At 50.5% G+C, this 24,790-nt stretch overlaps 1 protein-coding gene across 1 annotated transcript in view; it reads left to right on the forward strand.

The window, feature by feature from the left end:
* SHBG (sex hormone binding globulin) overlaps positions 1-24,790 on the forward strand; it is a 161,132-nt gene that overhangs the window by 46,766 nt on the left and 89,576 nt on the right. Inside the window, exon 4 of the mRNA XM_085638077.1 lies at positions 23,954-24,115. Within this exon, the coding sequence (XP_085494203.1) occupies positions 23,954-24,115 (162 nt within the window). The remainder of the gene's footprint in view (positions 1-23,953; positions 24,116-24,790) is intronic.

Raw genomic sequence — 24,790 nt, forward strand, 5'->3', positions numbered from 1 at the left:
CTATGCCCTGGGTACATAGTATACCATATACTAGGGACTCACAAGGGTACCTCAGAATCCAATCTGTGGTGTATCTAAAATACATGCAATCAATTTAGAGAGGAAGCAGCTAGGCTGGAGCCCTAAATGGCAGTGTCCCAGCCAGACTAAAGTCGAAAAACAGTGAAACACCAGCAAAAAGTGGGGGTAAACATGTGAAGCAGATCCTACTCTCCTACAAAGTGAATTTGTAGAGCACGGCTAATCACCAGTGAGGGTATCCAGGTGCTGAGTTGGGCAGGCCTGTGGGGGAAGCAGGAGATCATGCCTGTTTCACCAGGAAGAGCCATGTCCTGAGGTTCCTTAGGAAGTTTATGAGAGAGGGGGAGGTTCTGAGGTGTTTCGGGAGGTCGTTCCAGGTCTTGGCTGCGAGGTATGAGAAGAAGCGCCCTCCGGTTCTGGTTGTCTTGATGCGAGGAAGTTGTGCTCTTGACTGGGACGCCGATCGAAGGTGTCTTGTGGTTTGGTAGAAGTAGATGGCGGTGGTTGAGGTAAGCAGGACCGGTGTTGTGGAGAGCTTTGTAAGTGTGGGTGAGTAGTCTGAAAGTACATCTTTCCTGGACTTGGAGCCAGTGGAGATTGTTACTACCCCTGACGAGACGCTGAATCGCTTTGTATGCAAGTAGCACACTACTCCGGCACCCAAGATTAGAGTTTGTGTTGGTAGTGAGAGGGCAGACCTGCATATTGAAGTGCATTGTTAAAGCTTTGCAAATAAGCTTGAGTTGCATTTATTATGAATTTTAGTACTGCCTAGCTAGCCTGAGTCTGAAGGTGTTTGGGCATAAAAAAACACCTCAATTAACTATTTGCAAAAACGTTTCTTACCCATTGGGCACCTGTCCAATGAAGAAGCTGTAGGTTTTTCTGAAGAGCAAATGTTAGCCATGACCTTAGCTGTAGGCCATATTATCTGTAGGGCTGGGCCTAACACAGTGGTAGTTTCCAAGGGGACAGCTTGTGGCATCTCTTGCAGAAGAGACTGTTAATGAAAAAGTAAAGGTATCCAGGCATTGTTCGTGCACATGTACACAGGAATGCTCAAATGTAGATCACATGCACATATACAAAGGAGTGCACAAAAGTAGCTCACATGCACATATACAGAGGAGTGCACAAAAGCAAATTACATACACATATAGACAGGAGTGCACAAAAGCAGATCACATGGACATGTACACAGGAATGTACAAAAGCAGATCACATGAACATGTACACAGGAATGCACAAAAGCAGATCACATTAACATGTACACATAATTGCACAAAAGTAACTCACATGCACATATACAGAGGAGTGCATAAAAGCAGATCACATGGACATGTACACAGGAATGCACAAAAGCAGATCACATGAACATGTACACATAATTGCACAAAAGTAACTCACATGCACATATACAGAGGAGTGCACTAAAGCAAATGACATACACATATACACAGGAGTGCACAAAAGCAGATTACATGGACATGTACACATGAATGCACAAAAGCAGATCACATGAACATGTACACATAATTGCACAAAAGTAACTCACATGCACATATACAGAGGAATGCACAAAAGTAAATTACATGGACATATACAGATGAGTGCACAAAAGTAGATCATATGCATATGCACACTAGAATGCAGAAAAGTAGATCACACTAACATGTACACATAATTGCACAAAAGTAGATCACATGAACATGAACACATGGATGCTTAAGTACAGTACAGTTTTGTTTTTTAAATTAAAATATTTTTTATTTTATCATGAAGAAAAGTACAGCTGAAGCAAAAGATCACAGAACTTATAATACCATAGATATAGGTCTAAATATGATTAATAAAAATCATTGTCCACTAAGACCATATACCAAAAACTAGAGACTTTAAAAGAATGAGGTCTATATAGAGGCAATCGAAAATTTTAGAGGTTAATGCAGTTGACTTTTCATATAAAACAAAGCTATATTCGATAAAAGGATAAGAAGCAAATACAGCGACACCCTTTCATCACAAGTCATACATTTCATTCTGCCTGTATAAAAGGAGTAACCCAGGTTGTAAACAAGCCCCAAATCTTTTTCCCTTTTATCCTACCCTTTCTCCATCTTCTATCATAAAGTGCTTTTTCTAGATTATAAATGTGTAAAAATCGTCCTTTCCACTGTTGAAAAGTTGGAGGTTGCGAATCTAACCAGGCAGAAGCAACACTAGGGTGCCGATTACGATCCGGTAAAAACCGGGTACGAACCGTCGGTCGGAGCGTTTTCCCCGTCCGACTCGTACCGGTCGTAAAACTTTACAAACATGGAATTACGATTCGCACGGAAACACCATTTCCGTACGAATCGTAAAAAACACCGACCGACGAAAATATACATACGAATGTGATCCGGGAATGCTGCGACGTGACGTCGGTACGCTTTCAGGCAGCGTTTCACGACCCAGGAATTACGATTCGAACCGACAGCAGTCCGGACGGCAATATTTTCACGGCACCCAAAAAGTGCCGCAAATGCGAAGTACGGCGCGAAACGACCAGAGTAGGTGGCCCGGTAAGCGCCGTACCCCCCCCCAGCCCCCGCATGTACGCACCGTACCCCCCCCTGCCCCCGCATGTATGCACCGTACCCCGCCCTGCCCCCGCATGTACGCACCATACCCCCCCCTGCCCCCGCATGTACGCACCGTACCCCCCCTGCCCCCGCATGTACGCGCCGAACCCCCCTGTATGTACACCCGTGTACGTGTCGAACCCCCCCTGTACGTTCGAGTCGAACCCCCCCGTGTACGTTCGAGTCGAACCCCCCCGTGTACGTTCGAGTCGAACCCCCCCGTGTACGTTCGAGTCGAACCCCCCCCGTGTACGTTCGAGTCGTACCCCCACCCGTGTATACACGGGGGGGTTCGACTCGAACGTACACGGGGGGGTTCGACTCGAACGTACACGGGGGGGTTCGACACGTACACGGGTGTACATACAGGGGGGGGTCGGCGCGTACGTACGGGGTCTGGGGGGGGTCGGCGCGTACGTACGGGGGCTGGGGGGGTCGGCGCGTACGTACGGGGGCTGGGGGGGGGTCGGCGCATACGTACGGGGGCTGGGGGGGGTCGGCGCGTACGTACGGGGGCTGGGGGGGGGTCGGCGCGTACGTACGGGGGCTGGGGGGGGGTCGGCACGTATGCGGGCACGTCTCCATGGTTGCTATGGGAGTTCGGTGCGGACGGTGTTTTTTCCATCCGGTTGTGACCTCGGACGCACGGGATGGATCGTGATTCCTCGTCGGACTTGACTTTTCACGTTTGTACGGTACATCGTCCGAGGACGTGTCGGACACATTTTCCGACCCGAGGACGTGTGGGGAATGATTCCCAATGCGGTTCGTATGGACTTTTTACCATGCGAATCGTGATTGCCAGTTCGTACGGCACTTGTAAAATTCGTACGGTAAAAAGACCGGATACGAGTCGCACGGGGAAATTTTTTACCGGATCGTAATCGGCACCAAAGTCTAAAAACTGCCATTGCAATAAAAATAAGCTCTTCTCCCTGTTCCCCTATTAATTTGTTCACCCCCAATAAAATAAGATGTGGTGATAGGGGAACATCCTCTTTTAAGACAAGCTGTAAAAAAGTACATGTTTCTTGACCTAGTGGCTCAATGCGGGGGCAGGTGGAAAAGATGTGTATTATAACCGCATCATGTGCCTTACATCTAAAACAGTGGATTCCCTCCACACCTTCCCATTTTGCGATATTCGCCGGCGTGATATAAAGATCGAACAGGGTCTTGAAATGTTGTGATTTCAGATTTGCTGAGTACAGCACAGAGTTCCCAAATTCCACTGACTTAAGGAAACGTAAGTCCGAGACCCCCAACTTATCCTGCCATCTTTGCCTGTGCTTGTCTAAATCGTCTGGCAACCCTGCCAGCTATAAAGATTTGAGATTGATGAACCCGAACTACGAGTCAGCAAATCTATTATCGCCACCTGCCCAAAACCTGCGGCGCCCCCCACTTTTTCAAGAAGGAAATCTCTTAGCTGTAAAAAAAAATTAAAATCCCGGGTGCCTATACTAAATCTTTCCCGAATTGTATCAAAGGGAGCTATGTAATTCCCTTCCAACAGATCCGCAATCCTATAAAAGCCACCTCTTTCCCACCTTGCCAAGCACTCATCTTGTAGAGCCATCGGCAGCTGATCATTCGCGATCAGGGGAGTGTACCTGTTAAACCTGCCTACTCCTAATTTTTTTCCTTACACCAGCCCAGTTACGAAAGGCAGTCATTCAAACTTTAAACCGTGTTTTTTTGAAGTAAATGGCTTCATAATATTTTAAAAGGCAGCCATTTGCCCGAGTACCCATCAAAATTTTGAATATTGAGGGGACATAACTAGGATTGTTTCCCTCCCTAGCCTTGACTCTGAGGAGAGGCCCATAGTATTGCATGACTGAAGTACAGTACAGGTTTGATGACTTAAAGGACGAGCTGTCTGTAATGTAGCAGAAGCCGATATCTAAATCTTGTGTTCATTCCGACCTCAGTCTGCTGAACTATTATTTTATTTCAAAAGTTTTATTAGATTATCAAGATATACAATAAATGTTCAAGGTACATAGTAATTTAACAAAGTCTTCATATAAGAAATGTCTCAGCCAGTGCTTAGACTTCAGTGCGCTTGACACTTAACTTCTTTCTAAGGCTCTCATCATGAGTGCATTTGTAATTTCACACAGTAGTGTCAGTCCCAGAATTACCAATGGATTCTGAGATGCAAAACTTACTGCACTGATTTCCACAGGTAGTTCCCCAATTCGGGGACTTTTCCTGAGAATAAAAACTGCAAAGTTTGACCTGGAAAATGTGTACTCTGAAACACTCTGTGTAAAACTCGACGCAAAATTAGCACATGTTGTGTAGAGTCCTGCTGGACACATACTAGTGTTTCTACCAAGCACTCCCAGAGGGCTGGCTTTTACTACCACCCCACACCTATCCAACAATCCAACACAGGTGCCACCGGTCAGTTGACAGCCAATAAAAAGGTCCGAGCGCACATACTTGTGGTCAGTTCCAAGTACCATACTGACAGTGTGTGTGTGTCCTTTATTTCTATAGCATCTGGGTCTAGGGCCTAGGGCCCACGACTTTACATTGGCAACGAGGGGTCTGACCCCTTACATTGGCGATGAGGGGTCTGACCCCACATGCCGTGCCACCTTGCACCTCTGCTGCTGGGAAAGAGGGGAGAACGGAGATTGTTCATCTCCTGCAGGCTACCGGGGTCCACGCAGGAGACCCGCTAAGAGGGCGGCCGCTCTTAGTGCCACAAGAAGTGGGACCCTCAGGGGTCCAGTATGCAGCGTCACTTCCGGGATAGAGGAGGCGGGGGGTGAGGTATTTATACCTTTCCCTGCCCACTGGGCGCCCTCTTTGCCCACTACCCCGATGCCGTTTCGGACGTGTCCCCCGGATCCGTGCATAATTGTGGTGAGTGCTGTTCCTCCCTCCCCCCTCCCCCGAAGCTGGGCGGCCGTGCCCGGCCCCTGCCGTGGTCTGGTCTGCCATGGGGAGGGAGAGGGCAACAGCTCCCGGGAAAAGGGTAGCGGCACCCCTCCCTTGGTAGTGCCCTGTGACTGGGGAGTGGGTTTTTAATTTAATTCAGGCCCAGGGGAAGTTCCAGGTGCTGGCCTGACTTGGACCCCAGGGCCACTGCTGCTTGTCGCCGGGGCTTTCACCTGCGTGGTGGGGGGGTGGATAGCGAGCTGCGGCCACCACCAGCAGGCCTCCTTCAGGCCCCTGACCCTGTGTCTTCCTTTGCCTACCTCTTGTGGGGGTTGCACTTCCGAAGGGAAGGAACACAACGGGACTGTTGCGTGTGGGGCGGGGGATGGTGGGTAGCTCACCGGTTGCGTGCACGGCTGCTCCCACCTGGCGGGGACAGAGTAAACCGGGCCTTACTAAGTGCCTTTACCTCCCTGCTGGACCCCCAGTGGAGCCGTCCTCGAGGTTTAGACAGTCCCGTGCAGGCCTGCTGTTGCCGAGGTGGGGGGGACATTGAGTGATGGCCCCTCCCCCCAGCCCCTTGTCCGACTCGTCTGGTCCGCAGCTTCTTCCCCAGTGCAAGTGCAGGCTCTGCGCACAGCAGCGACATCGAGTTGTGTAAAACAGCCGGTCAGCTGATAAGCGTGATTTATTTTCTGCAAAACAGACTCCTAAATGCCACCCACCAACCTCAATAAGAAACAGAGAAAGCGGCATATAAAACGAATATTCAGCATATTAACATAAAATTAACAAAGCCAATAGATGTTCGCATAATTATAGATTCGCCTCATTTGCCTCATAATCCATCATCAGGAGCATAATCTGCATATTTCCGAAAGAAGGAATTCTTTTCTAGTCCAAGCAGTTCAAAAGTTACAAAAAATGCAGTGACACGTGTTGGCAAGCGGTGGAAAGCCCTGCAAAGCTGGACTGGTCACCTTTCTATAGCTTATTGCGGTATTTAGGTATTAAACTGGTACTAATGAAGTGCAACCAATGCCCAGACAGTGTTGCCAAGTTTAATAAAAATGTGAAAATAATGAAGTAATACAATTGCCACTCGCTGCCCTTGACTGTGGGACGCCTTGGAGTTTGTTCTCTCTCCCCACCGGACCTACCTGTTTGCCTGGGACGCTGTGCTGATCTTGCTGAGGCCGCCAGAGGGGTTCTAACAGCCGGGACTGCGAGGACCAGGGTGCTTGTCACTCGCTTCACCCAGCACACCTGCCTCCTCTTCCCGGCCCCGCCTCCATCTCCTTTATTACTGCTCGCGGCCCCCGCTTCGCGGGAGGCACTCGCTGCCCTTGACTGTGGGACGCCTTGGAGTTTGTTCTCTCTCCCCACCGGACCTACCTGTTTGCCTGGGACGCTGTGCTGATCTTGCTGAGGCCGCCAGAGGGGTTCTAACAGCCGGGACTGCGAGGACCAGGGTGCTTGTCACTCGCTTCACCCAGCACACCTGCCTCCTCTTCCCGGCCCCGCCTCCATCTCCTTTATTACTGCTCGCGGCCCCCGCTTCGCGGGAGCCACTCGCTGCCCTTGACTGTGGGACGCCTTGGAGTTTGTTCTCTCTCCCCACCGGACCTACCTGTTTGCCTGGGACGCTGTGCTGATCTTGCTGAGGCCGCCAGAGGGGTTCTAACAGCCGGGACTGCGAGGACCAGGGTGCTTGTCACTCGCTTCACCCAGCACACCTGCCTCCTCTTCCCGGCCCCGCCTCCATCTCCTTTATTACTGCTCGCGGCCCCCGCTTCGCGGGAGCCACTCGCTGCCCTTGACTGTGGGACGCCTTGGAGTTTGTTCTCTCTCCCCACCGGACCTACCTGTTTGCCTGGGACGCTGTGCTGATCTTGCTGAGGCCGCCAGAGGGGTTCTAACAGCCGGGACTGCGAGAACCAGGGTGCTTGTCACTCGCTTCACCCAGCACACCTGCCTCCTCTTCCCGGCCCCGCCTCCATCTCCTTTATTACTGCTCGCGGCCCCCGCTTCGCGGGAGCCACTCGCTGCCCTTGACTGTGGGACGCCTTGGAGTTTGTTCTCTCTCCCCACCGGACCTACCTGTTTGCCTGGGACGCTGTGCTGATCTTGCTGAGGCCGCCAGAGGGGTTCTAACAGCCGGGACTGCGAGGACCAGGGTGCTTGTCACTCGCTTCACCCAGCACACCTGCCTCCTCTTCCCGGCCCCGCCTCCATCTCCTTTATTACTGCTCGTGGCCCCCGCTTCGCGGGAGCCATTCGCTGCCCTTGACTGTGGGACGCCTTGGAGTTTGTTCTCTCTCCCCACCGGACCTACCTGTTTGCCTGGGACGCTGTGCTGATCTTGCTGAGGCCGCCAGAGGGGTTCTAACAGCCGGGACTGCGAGGACCAGGGTGCTTGTCACTCGCTTCACCCAGCACACCTGCCTCCTCTTCCCGGCCCCGCCCCCTTTCAGACCTCCCATCTGCTATAAGCTTCCCGCTCATACGCGTTAGCGGGACGCGCGCGGGACGCAGCCCGGGGCGAAGACCGGGCAAAGAGCGGGCCGTTTGAGGCCGTTCGAGGTCAGCGAGCTCAGGTCGGGGCTACCCTTTCTGTTATATCATTTTAACAGCTCTGTCGTTCCTTATTTGTTAATTAGTTATTATTTTATACCCACAGTTTAGTCAGGGGGTTGCCGTTGTTGTGGTTGCCAAGCTATGTCTACAAGGCAAACACGGAGCAAGGCCGCAAATAGCGGTCCCTCAATCATTGGTCCTATGGACGATTTTATTACTCGTACTAACACAGCTATAGATTATGAGATTTCTAAACTCCAGACTCGAGTTTCCCTGGAACTCGCATCCGCAAGGAGACTGTCCCAGGTAATTGATTTGTCAAAAAAATCTTCCCTGGGCCATATAGCCACTGCGGTTACCCCGGTGCGCCCAGCTATCCCCCATTGTGTAGTTACACAGGTTGACGTTCATCACACCCCGGTTCTCCCCACACTACCCCCCACTTTAGAGCCATTGACTCAGGATAGTGCAATGAATTCTCTTAATACGCCTTTTAAGCAGGATGTTAGTTCTAACAATTCTACCCCTGCTATGTTTCCACCCAGGCGCTCTATTAGTAAAAATTATCAACCCAAAAAAAGATGCACCTCTCGGTCTGCATACGGTCGCAAGAAGGCCAAAATTGTGGTTGCACAATACCCGAATGTGACTAGTGCTCCGGTTTTAAATTCTATAGAAGGGTGTGTGCCCAGGGAACAACCACATCATGTGGGAGTTAAATAGGGTCCAGTCTCTGCTCCCTTGACTGCCCCTACGGTCACGGAGTCAGAGGTTGAGGGCCTACATGTGGAGAATGGGGAAAGTAATGAAGGAGAATTCATAGGTTTAGTTTGGGAAACCCTTAAAAAACTTCTTACCCCTCTCGATCTTAGACTCTCACGCATTGAGAATAATCTGCTCGAGATGGAAAAGAGCATTATTGCTCTGGCCACTCTCGGCCTGAGAAGTCTAGAAAACCAGGGTTTTCCTGCTGTTGAGCCACCTCCTCATGGTTTAACCCCTCAAGTCCCGCAAACCTCCCTTCCTGTCCCTGCCACTGCACGTTTGATTCCTACATCAGGGACTGTGGGTGTGGATCCTAGTAACACCGCCTCCATACCTAAGGCTCTAAAGCGTCCTATCCCTCAACCATTAGCTAAATCCAATGTTGGTGCACCGCGTAGTCCCCCTCCCAGTGAAGTGGCGTTGCATTCATCTAGGAGCCCTCCTGCTAAGAACAACTTTAGAGGGGGTTACATTGATCTCCCTCCAGAGGCCAATGATCATGTGGTTGTGCTGACGGGTGTCCCCGAGTTAGGAAGTGGCCTTCATGAGAACTATGAGTCTCTGGAGAACAAGACAATCCATTGGCTTAACGTGAATAGACCAATCCCTATTGGACAGAGAAGTAGAATCTTGATGGTACGCAGAACCCCTGGGTGGGCCCCTCAAAGAAATCTAGTCCCGGGGACTGTATAGTGGTGACCTTTGAGGACCCTCACACGGCACATCACATCTGCTCCTGGCCTACTGGTGAAGGTTGTCTTGTTACACCAAGGCCATTGCCCTTTTTTTACCCACCGCGTCCTAGATACACACGGGAAGAGGACTGGTCTGTAGCACACCACCATAACTGGAGGAGCCATCCCAAAAAATTTCAAGATCCATGTATAAATTGGTATGGTTTCTCCACCTCGAATCGGTTTGCTGGGCTTGAGGAGGTAGATTGACTCGTATGCCAACCGGTTCCCCAGGTCCCCTTATCACAGGTCTTGGGGCACAACAACTCTTTTCTTGTAGTGTCTGTTCCTTCGGTTGTTAGCCCCCCTAGTCTAGAGGGAACGTTTTCTGTTTTACCTATAGAGGAGAGTTTGTATACACCATGTATTTCCGACTCCCAAGTAGTAAGGGATCAATTGAATCCATCTTGTACGATCCCCTTGCCTCCAACTCAGAATGTTTCGCCAATCCAAAATGTTTCATCAACCAGGAGGTTGACTGCTGTAGCAATAGCTCCCTATCACCATCAGTTTGAGCCACTGCCTAGGCTAAATAGATCTACTGCGGAGGGGGTAGGACCTGCGTCTATTCTGGCCACAGTAGTTAACCCTCCAAGGGAGATTACCCCTGACGTCCCTTTGCTAAAGATTATAAGTTGGAATGTAGCAGGGCTTGCCCGCAATTTTGAAATCCCTGAATGGAATGCCTTTTTGGACCCTTATAAAATCTGTCTTTTGCAGGAAACGTGGTGCCTTGAACCTAAGCATCGAGTGGGTTTTACGACCTACTTTGTTCCAGCTTCCCATCAATATGGACGTAAAGGCCGCCCGTCGGGTGGCCTTCTTATATGGGTTAATATTGCTTTAGGTTTAAGTGTAACCCAAAAGCCTACGCATTCTCCTGATCTTCAGAGGATAACCATCCTATGCCCAGGGGGCAGGAAGCTGGAGGTCTTTAACCTCTACTTAAGGGGGGCTAGGGGCGGGTCTTCTACTCTATCCTCCACAGGATTAAGCAATGATTTATCCGCCTACTGTATTGATTCTTATATTCTTCTCGCAGGCGACTTTAATTGCTGTTTCGAGCCATTGGCCAGGGAGGATATTTTGGATACCTGGGATGAGGATATAAGGAGAGGCATTCCCACCCTGACCCTAGACCCGATCCCTAAATGGTCCCAGAGTACGGTAGACATCAATGCACTCTGTATGGAATATGACCTAAGACCAACCAATGGTCGATCCAAATCGGATCCTTTGGGTGCGCACACCTATAACAGGATGGGACACACTTCTAGAATAGATTATGTTGTGTTGAATTATAATTTGTGGTCACTCCATTATGATATGGAGGTTATTGCGTCTTGCGATAGCGACCACAACCCTCTCTCCTTAACATTGTTTTCCCCCTGGCAGGCTGGGAACACAGCTGAGATCCCCTACAAGTGGAAAACCTCCCATGAGCTTGCTCCTTCGCGCTGTGGCAGGCGCCTAAAGTGGGCTAAAGTAGCAGCGGATGAGGAAAGGATGGCACAGGCAGGGACCACTATGGCAGCATCGGGCACGCGCCTTGAAGCCCTGGGTACCACCAGCCAATCTGTTTCATCATTATTCACAGAAACCATTGCGCTGTTAAGTGATTTGTTTATTATACCCCAACCCAGCGTGAAAGTTTCTGCGAAAAGTGCTCCTAGGGCAAGAAACAAGTGGTATTCTTCTAAATGTCGGGTTGCAAAGGGGGAACTTATTTCTGCAGTGAAAAGTAAGGATGCAGGCAACATTAGATGGGCGAGGAAACTCTATAAAAAAGTTGTGGCAGAGGCAAAGGAGGCCCATGATTATAGTTTTTGGTGGGATCTAGTGGAGGCAAGCTCCAGGAAAGACTCCAAGGGGTTCTGGGAGCTGCTGAGAGCTAGGGACAAACCTTTTGATTCCCTGCTTACCTGCAATATTCCTGGCGATCTTTGGTTTGCCCACTTCTCTAAACTCTACTCTGTCCAAAGTGGGGTACCCCATCCTAACATGGGCCTCCTCGCCAGCTTAACAGCTGAGATCTCCATTAATGCCTGCCCCTTCAGCACTGAGGAAGTTGCAAGGGCAATTAGTTGTATTGTTTCTAACAAGGCTGCCGGACCGGACGGAATCCCGGGTGACTTGCTGAAGAAATATCCATTATCCTGGAGTAGGTTAATTGCATCACTTTTGAATGAGGTTGTGTCGGGAGGTTCTCTCCCTGACTCATGGAGGGGTGCTGAGGTCGTCCCTATTTTTAAAAAAGGTTGTCGGGACGACCCAGCTAATTATCGTCCTATTAGCTTGCTTGCTTCTACACAAAAGGTTGCGGGCAAAGTGGTACTAGGTAGGATCCTGCAGTGGGTTGAAGAAAACCAGGTTCTGTCAGACTCCCAGGCAGGTTTTAGATCAGGGATGGGTATCATCGAGCAGACGTTTCGCCTTCTAATGATATATTGGAAAGTGGTTGTGCTGGGTGGGGGCAGCTTGTATTTAGTCTTTATAGACTTACGAACTGCCTTCGACCTGGTCCCACGAGTTCAATTGTGGAATGTCTTAGGTAGGTTGGGTTTACCGCCCTATTTGTTGGCCTTGCTTATAAAGTTCCATGAAAGCAACTTTGCCCAGATTAGGTGGGGTACCCAGGGGGAGAAAACACCTCGTATCTCCGTAGATAGGGGCGTCCGCCAGGGATGTGTGCTTGCCCCCACTCTGTTTTCTCTTTATGTTACCGGAGTGGTGGAGCATCTGCTCCAACAGCTGGCAGAAAAGTACCTACGCTCCTTTTCGCGGATGATACCCTCCTAATTTCAAAGTCACCAGCAGGTATCCAAAAGTTGCTTTCCAGTTTTAAGGCCTTTTGTGATACAAAGGGCCTGTCTATAAACATAAGCAAGACCAAGTTCCTTGTTCTTAACCCTCCCAGGAAAGCGGCTGTTCCTCCTTCCCTGGACTCTGTTCCCCTTGATAGAGTCAACGAATTTGACTATCTAGGTATCCGTCTGTGTGCCAATATGAGCTGGAAGGCGCACCACCAAAAGGTGTTTTTGACCCACAAGAGGGTCACAGGGGCCCTGCTCAAGGAACAACGTGCCTCAGCTTTAAAACCTATTGGGGCACTTCTTGATATTTATAGGGCAAGGGTGGTGAGTGCAGCTCTGTATGGTGCGGAATTATGGGGTATACAAAGAGTTGACATTTTGACACACCTCGAAAATAATTTTCATAAAGACCTTATGAAGTTACCCCACAGTACCCCTTCAATTCCTCTCCTGTTAGATGCAGGCACACGCTCAATCAGTGAGCAAGCTAGGCTACGTCCCCTTTTATTATGGGCCAGGATATGGAATGTCCCTGAATTGAGTAGTTATGCAGATGCCCTCAGCGAAATCTTATCCTTATCCGGCTGGTATAAGGTAATCTGGCTCAGGGAGGTTAAGCGACTTCTCTATGACCTGGGTTTAGGAGATGCTTGGGTCAATAGAACAGCACCCTCAAAACAAATGCTCAAGAAGATCTATTGGCTCTGGGTGGATAATGAGAGGTTGTGTAACCCCAATCATTGTAAATCTGTCGCCCAGTTTTTGTTAGTTAAGGAGATCCCTTTCAGAGAACTTTATTTGGATGCAATCTCCAACCCAGGCGATAGAGCATTATACTTTAAATTCAGGGTGGGTGTCCTTCTCCTAGGATTTTTTACGTCTACCTGGAAACCTCCATACCAAACCGTCCCTTACTGTCCCTTTTGTAATTTAAGGGTCGAGTCCATAGCTCATCTGTTGTTCGAGTGCCATGCTTATTCTGTGCCTAGGTCGAGATGGCTGAAGCCTTTATGTAGGAGCCTAGGCACAAGATCATACTTGGAAGCTTTACGCATATTGCACTCTGACGCTCGTCCCTTCTTCGCCTGCTGTTTAGCTACATTTTTGGGTTGGGCTTGGAGGATAAGAACTGCAAGGAAACAGCTGTTACAGTAATATCTTTTTTTAATAATTTTTAGATATCCGACAGTATATGGAATTTAATAATTATTTTATCTTGCAACTGTATTGTATTATGCCTTATTTATTGTGCGTTATGTGTTGTATTGTTGTGCTTTTATGACTAACTGTTGAAATAAAGCTTTTGAACGAACAATTACAAGATGTGCCATATTATGCCACATCATTTGCCTTTTCTTGGTGCATATTTACTCAACCCAGCCGCATTATTTGTCCCTCTCAGCCACATAATTCCAGTGGCGTATCAGAGGGCCTGGAGCAAACAGATAATTATGTATAGAAGTCACAATTAGGGGACTTTCTCAGCGATGCCGCAGCACATGCTAGCACCGGTCGACTAGGACTGGGCGTTGAATGTGCGGAGATGTGGGGCGGGCAGCGAGTTTGCGCCGCTCTCCTCTCGTGCAAAGGTGAGGAGGAATGTTCGACAGACGTTTACATTCTCAGTCTCCGAATGCATTGGTCCGACTGCTGTCAGTTATTTTCAGCTAGGAATAGAAATGCAGTTGCTTATGTGTAAAGGAGGCTGTACGCACATGGGGTAACACAATCTTGCAGAGGCAAGCATTGTTCACCAAACCCCCTTGGGTTGGCGGCAGTAGGGGGGTGGGGGGTCGGCACGCCACTGTAAATTACAGAATGGTTACTGCTTGAAAAGTGCTGCTAGGGGTAAAACCAGGCTTGTAGCGAGGGGCTGGTGAATTTGGTGTTAGGTGCCCCTCTTTTATGTTTTCATAAGCAGGGAGGTTAGCAACTGTTCTAATAAAGTATTGTAATTTTCAGGCACAACACTGGTTCAGGTGCAGTGCTTTTAGGCTCCTCCTGTCTCTTTGTAGTTTAATTGGTTTTCTGACGGCCCGCCTGGCAACTCTTGGTAGCTGTATTGTTGTGGCCTCAGATCCTGTTTGGGCCGGGTCCCATTTTAGAGAGAGACACCAAGGAGTCCACTAATACTCTGAGCATTAGTAAGTAAGTGAGTTTGGGGTCGCAAAGTGAGTCACATGGGTCCCTCACCCCCACCCCCCCCCCTCCCGGCTTGTACCTGTGGCAGCCCGCTCGTTCCCGGACCTGTGCTGCTCCAGCTCTGGTTCAAGTCTCGGCGGGGGCAAGCAAACCAGTGATTCTGGGCAAATCCTTCGCTCTCCCCTTGTCCAATAAATAAAATAAAAAACTGTGTGTAATGTAAATGGTACTCATGTAAAGTGCTCCAATACCAGCTGGTCGCGTTCGCGCTATACTAATTGCACCAATCAGTGCTCAAAGGAATGATGGTAAACACTGATTAAAGGGGAAAGAAGCAAAAGAAAAACTGCCGATTTAACACAGCTTTGTGTAAAATTAGTCTTTTCAAACCACTGAGGGCGCCTGGCTGGCAGACGCGGCACAGTGCCGCGGAGCCCCCTCGGCAAAGCAACCACTGCACGGGTGGGAAGTTACGTGACTCTGAGAGTCAGATTCACTAGTTATACAGCTTAGAGACTGCACAGGTGAGGCCCAAAGCGCAAGCTAGTGGTAGAACAGTGACCGCTTTGCCGGCTGGGCGCCTGCAGTCGGCTGTGTGGGGTCCCCGGGACAAGCCTATGCAAATTTCAATTTCTATCCGAATTTCAGGTAATAATGTTCCGGTTCAACGACCCTTTCGCCATTACTATTGGTACGCAGGTTTGGTCAGCAGTCTGGGTGCTTCTGCTTTGTTCGCTAAATTGTTTCCGCCTTCCACCTGTCGGTGGTAAGTAAAGGCAGCTAGGAGCATTGCTGACCCTGAACAGGCTATATTTTAAACCACCCAGCATTGGAAAAGAGCCTTGTGGTGGGCTTGACATACCGCCCAATTAACGTGGTTCATAACAACTAACACCTGCCAGCCTAATAATTCTTAAAGCTTGGGGGGCTCGACCAGTCTGAACTTTCACACTGGTGCGGTGTGATGGGTAGGAGTTAGGGAAGGTCTTGCGCAGGCAGTGGCAAGGCGTAAACATCAGTGGTGAGGCAGCTCCTCACCCAGGTCAGTGGATCCAGGCAATGCTGTGCAATGCAGGTGTTGCAGCGGGTGACCTCCTCTTCCCACAGTAATTGGCCGGGTGGTTTCCGGTCCTCAGCACCATCACTTATTGTCGATACCGGCAATGGTGACAGCCTGCCTCTCAGGGCGCTGCCTCTCTGTTTTAGAAATGACCACAGCATCGGACATTTATTAATTCAACGTACATTAAATCTATTGCCTGCTGCCCACGCCATCCTTCTAGCACTGGGGGCCTGGAATAGTCTGAATATTCACACTTGCACAATTGTTTGGGTTAGGAGTTGGCATGTTAACTAGTCTCTTGTATATGGCCCGTCTGGTGTACCAAAACTCCCCACCGCAGCGACATCTAAGGGTCTAACCATGGTTCTTTGCGTAGCCAGTTTTCTGTTCTAAAAGAAACCCATTGCTAGGCCCCGTGCTTCTAATTGCACCAGTCTTTGGGCAGGGCGGACCATATTGAAAGTACTAGTGCGCGCTGCCCATGCCTTGCTTTTAGCCGTTGGGGCTTGGAATAGTCAATTGGTTTTGTATACTGCAGGGGGAGGGACTCAATCATTTTCACCCCTGCCAATATAAAGCATAGTGATACACACTTTCCAGATTTCTACGGGGGGGCAAGGGGCAGTTACATGGGCATAGCTTCTTGCTGCAATCAGCGCACGAATCTAATGCATGTTTATGTAAGGGCACGGCATAGCACAAGAACTGCAAATTACATACATCCTCCAGTACCTTCAGTATACATGTGCGTCCATTTCTCACACTTCCTGTGGAGGGCTAGGAATCCCGGGCGATACAAAGGGAACCAGAGCTATGGTTGGTTCAGCACCAAGGGTCACTGTTGGTCAGCAGGTAGGGTTACCTGGGATAGGACTACAGCAAGTAAGCAGGATGGGCTGTGTAAGGGTCTCCCCACACAAGGTGCAGTGACTGCAATGGGGGCACTTACGAACCATCCCTTAATCCAGATTGACTCCATTCATGTATTCGCCATGTTACAGGATGCTTCAGTTAAACAACATTCCCTGCCCGAACAACCATAGATACTGGTCCGTGGTATGGTTTCTCATTGACAGAAGTTTTGAAGTGCAGGACTTGCACGAGGGAGGGATATCGGCCTGGAATCACAGCAGTTATATGCACAGGCAGAAGGGAACGGGTAGCACGCATTATGGCCATGTTATGTAGCAGCTATATACAGCTATAGGTCTCACATTTGAATACTAGTACATTTCTTAGGGTGTTCTTGCAGTTGGCATAGAGTTCGAGGTGTATCCCCAGGTCAAAGATCCTTTCCAAACGAGATAGCTCACTAGGGTATGTGCCTGCTGCTAACCCACCTGTGATGTGCAGTGCATGAGTAGCTAGCTCATTCTTTCACTCTTTGAGTGTGATAAAACTTTCACTCTTTGAGTGTGATAAAATTGTACGGGGTGTACCATGCACAGTTATTATTCTTGGAGAAACAGGGTAGTAGAGCACTAAAAGGCTTCTAGGGATTAAGAAACGTTGGCATTCCCATTAGTCTATTTGTCTTACTGTGCCCCCTCCATCCACTTGACTGCGCCATGGTTTCACTCTGGCAGAACATTTTTAGGAGAATGACTGCGCTTGGAGGAGACAGCAGCCTGGAATCCCAGCACTTATATTCACAGACAGAAGGTGTGGGGCTAGTGCGCAATGGCCAGGTTATGAAGTGCCCAGTAATGGGGATGGCGCTCAGCATAAGCAGTGGGTACCACAGGACACTTCCCTTATGGGTAGGTAACTGCCTGCCCCTTAGCTGGACCATGCAGGTGGGTAGGAGTGGTTGCTCTTAGAGGGGGGCAGGGTCCTCAAGGTATGGGATACACTTGTTGGAGGACTCAGGCTGACTAAGTGTATTAAAGATCCTATATTTCCTCTCCTGCATCCCAGCGATAGTCCAACCCGGGGGCTGGGTGATCCACACCAGGGTGGGTGCACCGGCACGGCAACACAACATCCATCAAAGTCCGCAGTCAGACTGGGTTTGGATTCGGGGCAGACTGTCCTTCCGTTCTCACCATCCACTGGTCTGCTTCCTGGTTTTCATTACCAGAAGTTGGGCAAGGGACTACTCGCGCCAGGGTGGGGACAGTAGCAAGGTGACTCCGCATCTTTAGATCGCTTTCTTATGTTCTACATCCTAAAATCCACAGCATATACTTACTCCCCCGGCACCCTGGTAACAAGCGGTAAAAGCACATAGGGGCTACAATGTCTCAAGAATACTTGGCATGACCCTTTTCGATTTTCAGGTTGTACAGGTAATGTAGGCATGCTTAAATATGTCAGGCAAGCGCTGGTCACTCAGTTAGGATAGGGACAGCAACCACAGCAGTCAGGGCTGGCTTGTCCGCGGATCACAGCTTACAGATGGGACAATAGGAATCCCATGGTTTTAAGAGGTACACCCGACCGTAAGCCACCCAGGGGAGTGGCCGGAAGACTGGTTAAGCGTTTTATGTACAGGCGAATTGTGAGTATACCGAAGGTACCCCTGTGTGCCAGATGGGTAGGAGCGGTTGCCCTTGAAGGGGGGCAAGATCCTCAGTGTGTGGGTACACTTGTGGGAGAACTCTGGATGATAGTGTATTAGTGCTCCTACTTTTCCTAGGGCAGGCAAGTTATTTGGATGGTTTACTACAGGGCTTCACTAGCCTCGAGCCACTTGACTCTCTTGAGGAAGAGGGATCTGTGCCGGAGATGAAGTCCTCCATGTGTAAGTTAGGCTACAATTGGAGGCATGTGAGTTTGCCATGCCAATTCACAGGGTGTTTTGAAGAAGATGGGGTTACACCTGCTAAAAGTGTTTGCTGGACCGGGGAGAGGCCCGGGTATCAGCTGGAAGAGCAAACAGGATGTAGGTAAATAGGCTTAGGTGCAAACTGGAGTGTACAGAAAGGTGTGCAGTGCTCAATTAAGGGTGTTAAGCAACCCAGCATTCCTTTATTTTGCCAGGATCAATGGTTGGTTATATGGCCTTTTGTGCGTCTTCATGGGTGGCACGAGGGACATGTGAGTTATAGGGGTCAAGAAAAACCCCTTGCTTAGTGAAGCAAGGAGCCCGGTCAAGGGAGGCCAGGAAGCCTCATGCAAAAGAGTTTACCGCACCATGCGTAATTCACTGTACAAAATAGACATTATTTGGCTAAGATACCCAGGCATGCGCTGGACCAGCTTGCTGAAGAAGCTACAGCAGAGTCTTGGGGGGGGGGGGGGGATTCCTCCTCTTAGTTTGCTGGCCATACACCTGGGAGCGAATAATCTGGCATCTCTGAGGAGAAAGGCACTGTTTCAAGCATTACAGTCACCATGTGTAAGTTGAGCAACCAGCTGGGGACCTGTGAGATATGGTGGCCTGAGATAACGCCCCGGGGTGTGGCAGGGCGCACAATCCTGGGATGCCATGGAGGTCTCTCGCAGGAAGGTAACAGCGCCATGAGGAAATTTACTGAGAAAGGGGGTTTGCCTTCCTCCGTCATGGGTTACTGCACACTAAGACCACAGGGTGTTTTGATGAAGATGGGGTACACCTGTCCAGAGTGGGTATGGACCTGTTCTTACTTGATCTGGGGGAGGCCTTAGAGACAGCAGGGTGTAAGTAAGGAAGCCTATCTTGGTGGGGGGCTCTGGGGTGACGGTGGTCACACCCAGAGCTGTGGCGGAGTTACAGGGCGATCTAGAGGCTGTAAGGTACAGAAGGGTTCCCTCTGCACGAGCACAAGAAGGGTGCTAAAGCCAAATATCCCCAGGGAGGTCCTCGCGTTGGACCCTGGAGGAGCGACGGTGCCCCGTTAGTCCTACGGGCGGTTGTGGACCTGAGCAACCGGGGGTTGCCTGGAAGGCTCCGCCCCCCTCTGGGGCGTGAGCAAGGGAGTGGACTGGCGGTCCACCGGGGGGAGGGGTCGCCCCTCCCCCAAATCTGACTAACACCGATTAGATTGGCCACGGTGTAATTTGGCTCATCAGGTGGCAGGTGGCAGGCGGCAAGGGGCTGCCTGCCTTAGGATCGCCCGTAAGCTAACCCAGCAATCTTGGCATTGTTGTAATGCTAATAAACCTGCAGCAATTTTCTCCACAAAGAAGGTGTCTTGTCTGGTTATTTCGCTAAGAGATTGCTCTATGGGGGATGGTGAGTGTTGCCGATATTGGCACTATGCCGGCTGCCGGGGGTCCACGCAGGAGACCCGCTAAGAGGGCGGCCGCCCTTAGCGCCACAAGAAGGTACAGAAGGCAGCCTCCTAGTGTTTGGGACACTCAGGGTTCCAGTATGCAGCATCACTTCCGGGTAGAGGGGGCGGGGGGTGAGGTATATATAACTTTCCCTGCCCACTGGGCGCCCTCTTTACCCACTACCCCATATGCCGTTTCCCTCCCTACCGCATACCCGGCGTTAAGACAGGGTGTGGGCGGGAGGAGTTTTTGTCTAATGTATTCTTTTGTGTTGCAGGCGGAGTTACAGGGCGCTCCAGAGGCTGTAAGGTACAGAAGGGTACCCTCTCCACGAGCACAAGAAGGGTGCTAAAGCCAAATATCCCCAGGGAGGTCCTCGCGTTGGACCCTGGAGGAGCGACGGCGCCCCGTTAGTCCTACGGGCGGTTGTGATCCAGAGCAACCGGGGGTTGCCTGGAAGGCTCCGCCCCCCTCTGGGGCGTGAGCAAGGGAGTGGACTGGCGGTCCACCGGTGGGAGGGGTCGCCCCTCCCTCAAATCTGACTAACACCGATTGGATTGGCCACGGTGTAATTTAGCTCATCAGGTGAGGCGGCAAGGGGCTGCCTGCCTTAGGATCGCCCATAAGCTAACCCACCAATCTTGGCATTGTTGTAATGCTAATAAACCTGCAGCAATTTTCTCCACAAAGTAGGTGTCTTGTCTGGTTATTTCGCTAAGAGATTGCTGTATGGGGGATGGTGAGTGTTGCGGATATTGGCACTAAGTTCCTCTCCCAAACTGCTACCGCCCCCATGCTCAGTAAGGGGGGGACATCTGGTAAGGTTCGTGGAGAAACACCGGCAACGCTAGCAGCTAGACGCCAAGGACAGTTGCTTTGTGGCCCATCAAGGTATGCCTGGGCCCAGGCATCGCCCCTACCTGGTGAAGTGCTCCCAAACTGCCCCAGCCTGGCACCATCTGTCCCGGGGTGAGGAGGAGAGAGGCGCGCCCTCACAATAAGGCGATGCAAATATACACTGCTTCAACCGGCACTCAATAGAAGGTAGGGTTAGAGATGACTCTCCGGTCAGGCTCTCCGGTATGAGGCTAGCCGCCGGGCACCGGATCTGCACCACGTGAAGAAAGGCCCCGCCCACCCTTTCACCATGCCCTCAAGCACAGAATAGATGTGGGTGAAATTGGTCCAAGCGATAGGCCCTGGGCTCGTGCCTCACCACAGAGAGGTGTTGGAAGACAGGGCAATGGAAAACACCCATAACTAGTGCTGCACTCCCTTTGCACGACTAGCAGAGTGCAAAGTAGCATGCGGCCGTGGAGGCTGAGTCCGTGAAGGAAAGCCGGGGAGCACAGCGCGCCGCCGGGCTGTCGCCTACTGCCACCAATAAGAAACTGCACACAATTTTCCGAGCAACGCGCTCATTCATGTGAATGGGAACTGCAGAATGCGGCGCCGCAGCCGGCCACCAGAGGGCGCCCTTGCCCAATTCAAACATAAAAAAAGACAGCCTGTCATTATCGGGATGCAGGGCGCTCCCCAGTCCCACACAGTGAGTAGGAAACGGAGCGCCAGTTGCTGGGAGCGTCACCTGTGTAAGGCCAGCAGCGTACGGCCTCCGTCCTGAACAGGTACTTCGGAGGCATTCCTCACCCCGGGAGTTATACACTGCAATCTGCACGCAGCCTGAACTCGGAAGGCTACTCACTCCAAAGCCTGGCAAGGAACAGTAAAATCAACAGGCAACTGAACTGAAGCAGAAAAGGTGTCATCACCTACCTTTTTTGGCATCGCCCGCTCCTCAAGGGCATTTGGCAATCCAGCGCAGGCACCACAACTGCCTCCCCTGCTTCACTCTACTTTAACCCGGTCTCCCATTAGAAGGAGGGAGGGTTGAGTTGCTGCGGAGACTGTAGCTGAACTGGCCATGAAAGAGGTGCACGCCCCCTGCTGGGGACCGGCCGTCACCGCATGCAGCCTTGGCAAAGGAGAAGCGTACTACATACCCCCCTCCCCCCAGCTGGTGGCCACAGCAAGACTAAAGACACAGGCAGAGGGAACCAGCCCAGGGCACCCTCAAAGAGACGATTTATGTTACGAAAAGAGCCTGGGTGCCTGCCAGGTGCGCCCGCGAAAGAGATACTGCACATGTCCAGTGCTTCCCAGAGGAAAAGAGGGGAGTAAAAGCTTAGCGGGGCCTGAATGCGGCAAGGGGATCACCTACACCCCAACTGCACTAGCACTGCCCCGAAGACTTCAGAGAGTGTCCCCAACACTGCCTTAAGACTGTGTTGCACATCGGCCCATCACAGGCACGCCCCCTAGTGGCAAGCTGCCACCACTGCAACATGAAGAGGAGAAGAGTCCCAGTCCTATAGACAGGACAAGATCAGCGAGAGGTCCGTGCAAACAGGACTGGCGCCACGTGGCCTAATGCCACCTTTCAGCATCTGTAGAGAAGACATGTAATTGGCTGGTTGGCACATCACCCTGCAAGCAAGAAGAACAGAGCGAGGTGCAATGCGACATAGTGAAGAACTGAAAAGGAGAGGAAAGAAGAACGTGTGACCAGACCAGTCACACTGGAAGATCGGACGACCACATATGAGCAAGAGCGCAAGACCACAGGATGAAGAGATACAGGACTCGTGGCACTAACGAGAGTGCCTCTGCAGACACAAGCTAGCCACTAAAGGTGGATCGACGTCCCTGGCGACAGGTCAGTGGGAGAACCAAACGAAAGCCTCCAGCAAGCGCAAATCGGGTCTCTACCTGACTCTTCGCAGTGCGACCGTCAGTTTCCAAGCATCGGATGCTTGAGGCAGATGGCAACTGCACCAGGATTGATACCGAGCTAGGGGACTGCAAAGTCCCTCTAGTCACCCTTGCTCCATGCAAGTCATCACCATCTGTCGTCCAGGTCTTCTAATGGCAGCTACACCATCAGTACTATGTGCATCACCCAATCCAATGAAGGAGCATCTCACCACCAGGGTGGATCCTTACACCTGCAAAGCGTCAAGAGACCAACAAGATGCTCCTGGAAACGTAATAGACCAAGTGTCAAGAGACTATCTGATAGCCCTCCTACACCTGGGTCCTGTGCGTAAGCAAACTGACCATGAGTCATCCACCCTTGTGGGTGCAAAAAGGACTTTGCTGTGGATTCTGTTTGCGATCCTGCAGCGGCCCCCAGGCACCCCAAACGCAGTCCTTGCGGTTCCGTGGTAACCCAGAAAAAAGGGCCTTAAGGACATTCCTGCCAAAGGTATCCTGGTACGTGAGATGGTCTGGAAGCTGCTCCACCAACAAGATACCGGAGATTTGGAGGAAGATGTCCCAAGCATCGTCGACGCCATCCCAGTCCTGAAGAGACTTGCTTTATGGAGTCAGGATGCCCCAGAAGTAAGCTCTACGCTCCTGATGCACCACGTTTGAACTGTTTGACACCGAACGCATCACTGCAAGAGCACGCAGGACTGACCATCAGTGCATGAGTGGACATTGACCCAACTGACATGCTGTCAAAGAATCCGGACTCCATCTACACATTGTTTGTGCCCAGTGGTAGCTGGTTAAACCATGGACGCCTGCAGAGATGCCCAGGTGCTTCCAGCTGCACCTGTCCACCACTGTCCTGCGGAGAAACTAAGTGGTGTCTTGTGTGTATTGTTTTATTTCCATGGGTTGGACTTGTTTTATTTTTAATAAAGTTTGAGAGGAAGGTAGTGTCCTGATGGACACATACTAGTGTTTCTACCAGCCACTCCCAGAGGGCTGGCTTTAACTACCACCCCACACCCATCCAACACAGGCATCACCAGTCAGGTGACCCTGCCAATAAAAAAGGCCCGAGTGCACAAGCTGGTGGCCAGTTCTAAGTACCATAGCGACTATGTCTGTGTCCTTTATTTCTATAGTATGTGGCCCTACGGCCCACAACTTTACATGAAGTATCTTTAAGAATTTCCAATTTGTCTGGGAACTCCCATTACCGGCTCAATCTGAATTCTGACCCACTTATAAGGAGGGCCCAAGAGAAAAGTCAGCGGAGGAGGCTGAACCTGTCAGAGGGCTTGGGTCGGACAATGTTAAACTCTTATTGTCCTCTTTTTATCTCTACAGGTCGCAGTGAGGAGTGAAGCCAGTAATATCGTGCTACACGTAGACCATGAAGAGGTCTTCCGCGTCTGGCACCTCTCGATGCCAGTGAACGAGAGTACAGGCATGATTCTGCGCATCGCAGTCGGGGGAATGCTCTCCAATCAGAGCAACCTGCTGGTTCCAGTAAGGACAATCCATGTTTATCAACTCCCAGGGTGCTTCCCAGACCTAATTTGGCTTATGTGCCCCGTCTCTTGATTTAAGAGAACCCTTTGATCAGGAAGGATAGCTGCCAACTGGCCCCATGTCATGAGTGTGCCGTTCATGTTTATCCTTTTAGGTCCAAGCATACCAGACAGTGCAGCTGTTTGGTTGAGAGCAATTTCTTGGGGACATTCTGAAAGCTTCCCTAGAAATGCATTCTGTCCTTTGCTTACAATTGGCTTAGTGTTTTGTAACTTACATCTGCTTGCTTCCTATTTGCTGGCTTTATTTGTGTTAGGCTGTCTAACATGTCTCTGTGCATTGCCTGTTTACCACATCTCCGACTGGTTCCCTGTATTCTTCCACGAGTGTTTGCTTTCTGGGAACTCTTTTTTTCTTTTTCGTGAAGCCCTTCAGAAGAGTATATGTGTTTTCAGTTGTCTCTCTTTGAATGCTAGTTCAAGAAACACTAAGCATGCAGTATTTGTTTGAAAAGGTTTCCTGCCTCCTATCTTTCTGCTTGACTGTTTCTACTCATATCTGCCACTACCAGTTCATCAATCTTGCACGCCTGTGAGGAACAGTGTTCTGTCTATGAGCTTGTTTATTTTGGTCAGTGCTCTTTACCAATAGCATAACTTAATCCTCTTCCTC

The sequence above is a fragment of the Triturus cristatus genome, chromosome 12 (genome assembly GCF_964204655.1).
Source record: "Triturus cristatus chromosome 12, aTriCri1.1, whole genome shotgun sequence".
Taxonomy (NCBI): domain Eukaryota; kingdom Metazoa; phylum Chordata; class Amphibia; order Caudata; family Salamandridae; genus Triturus; species Triturus cristatus.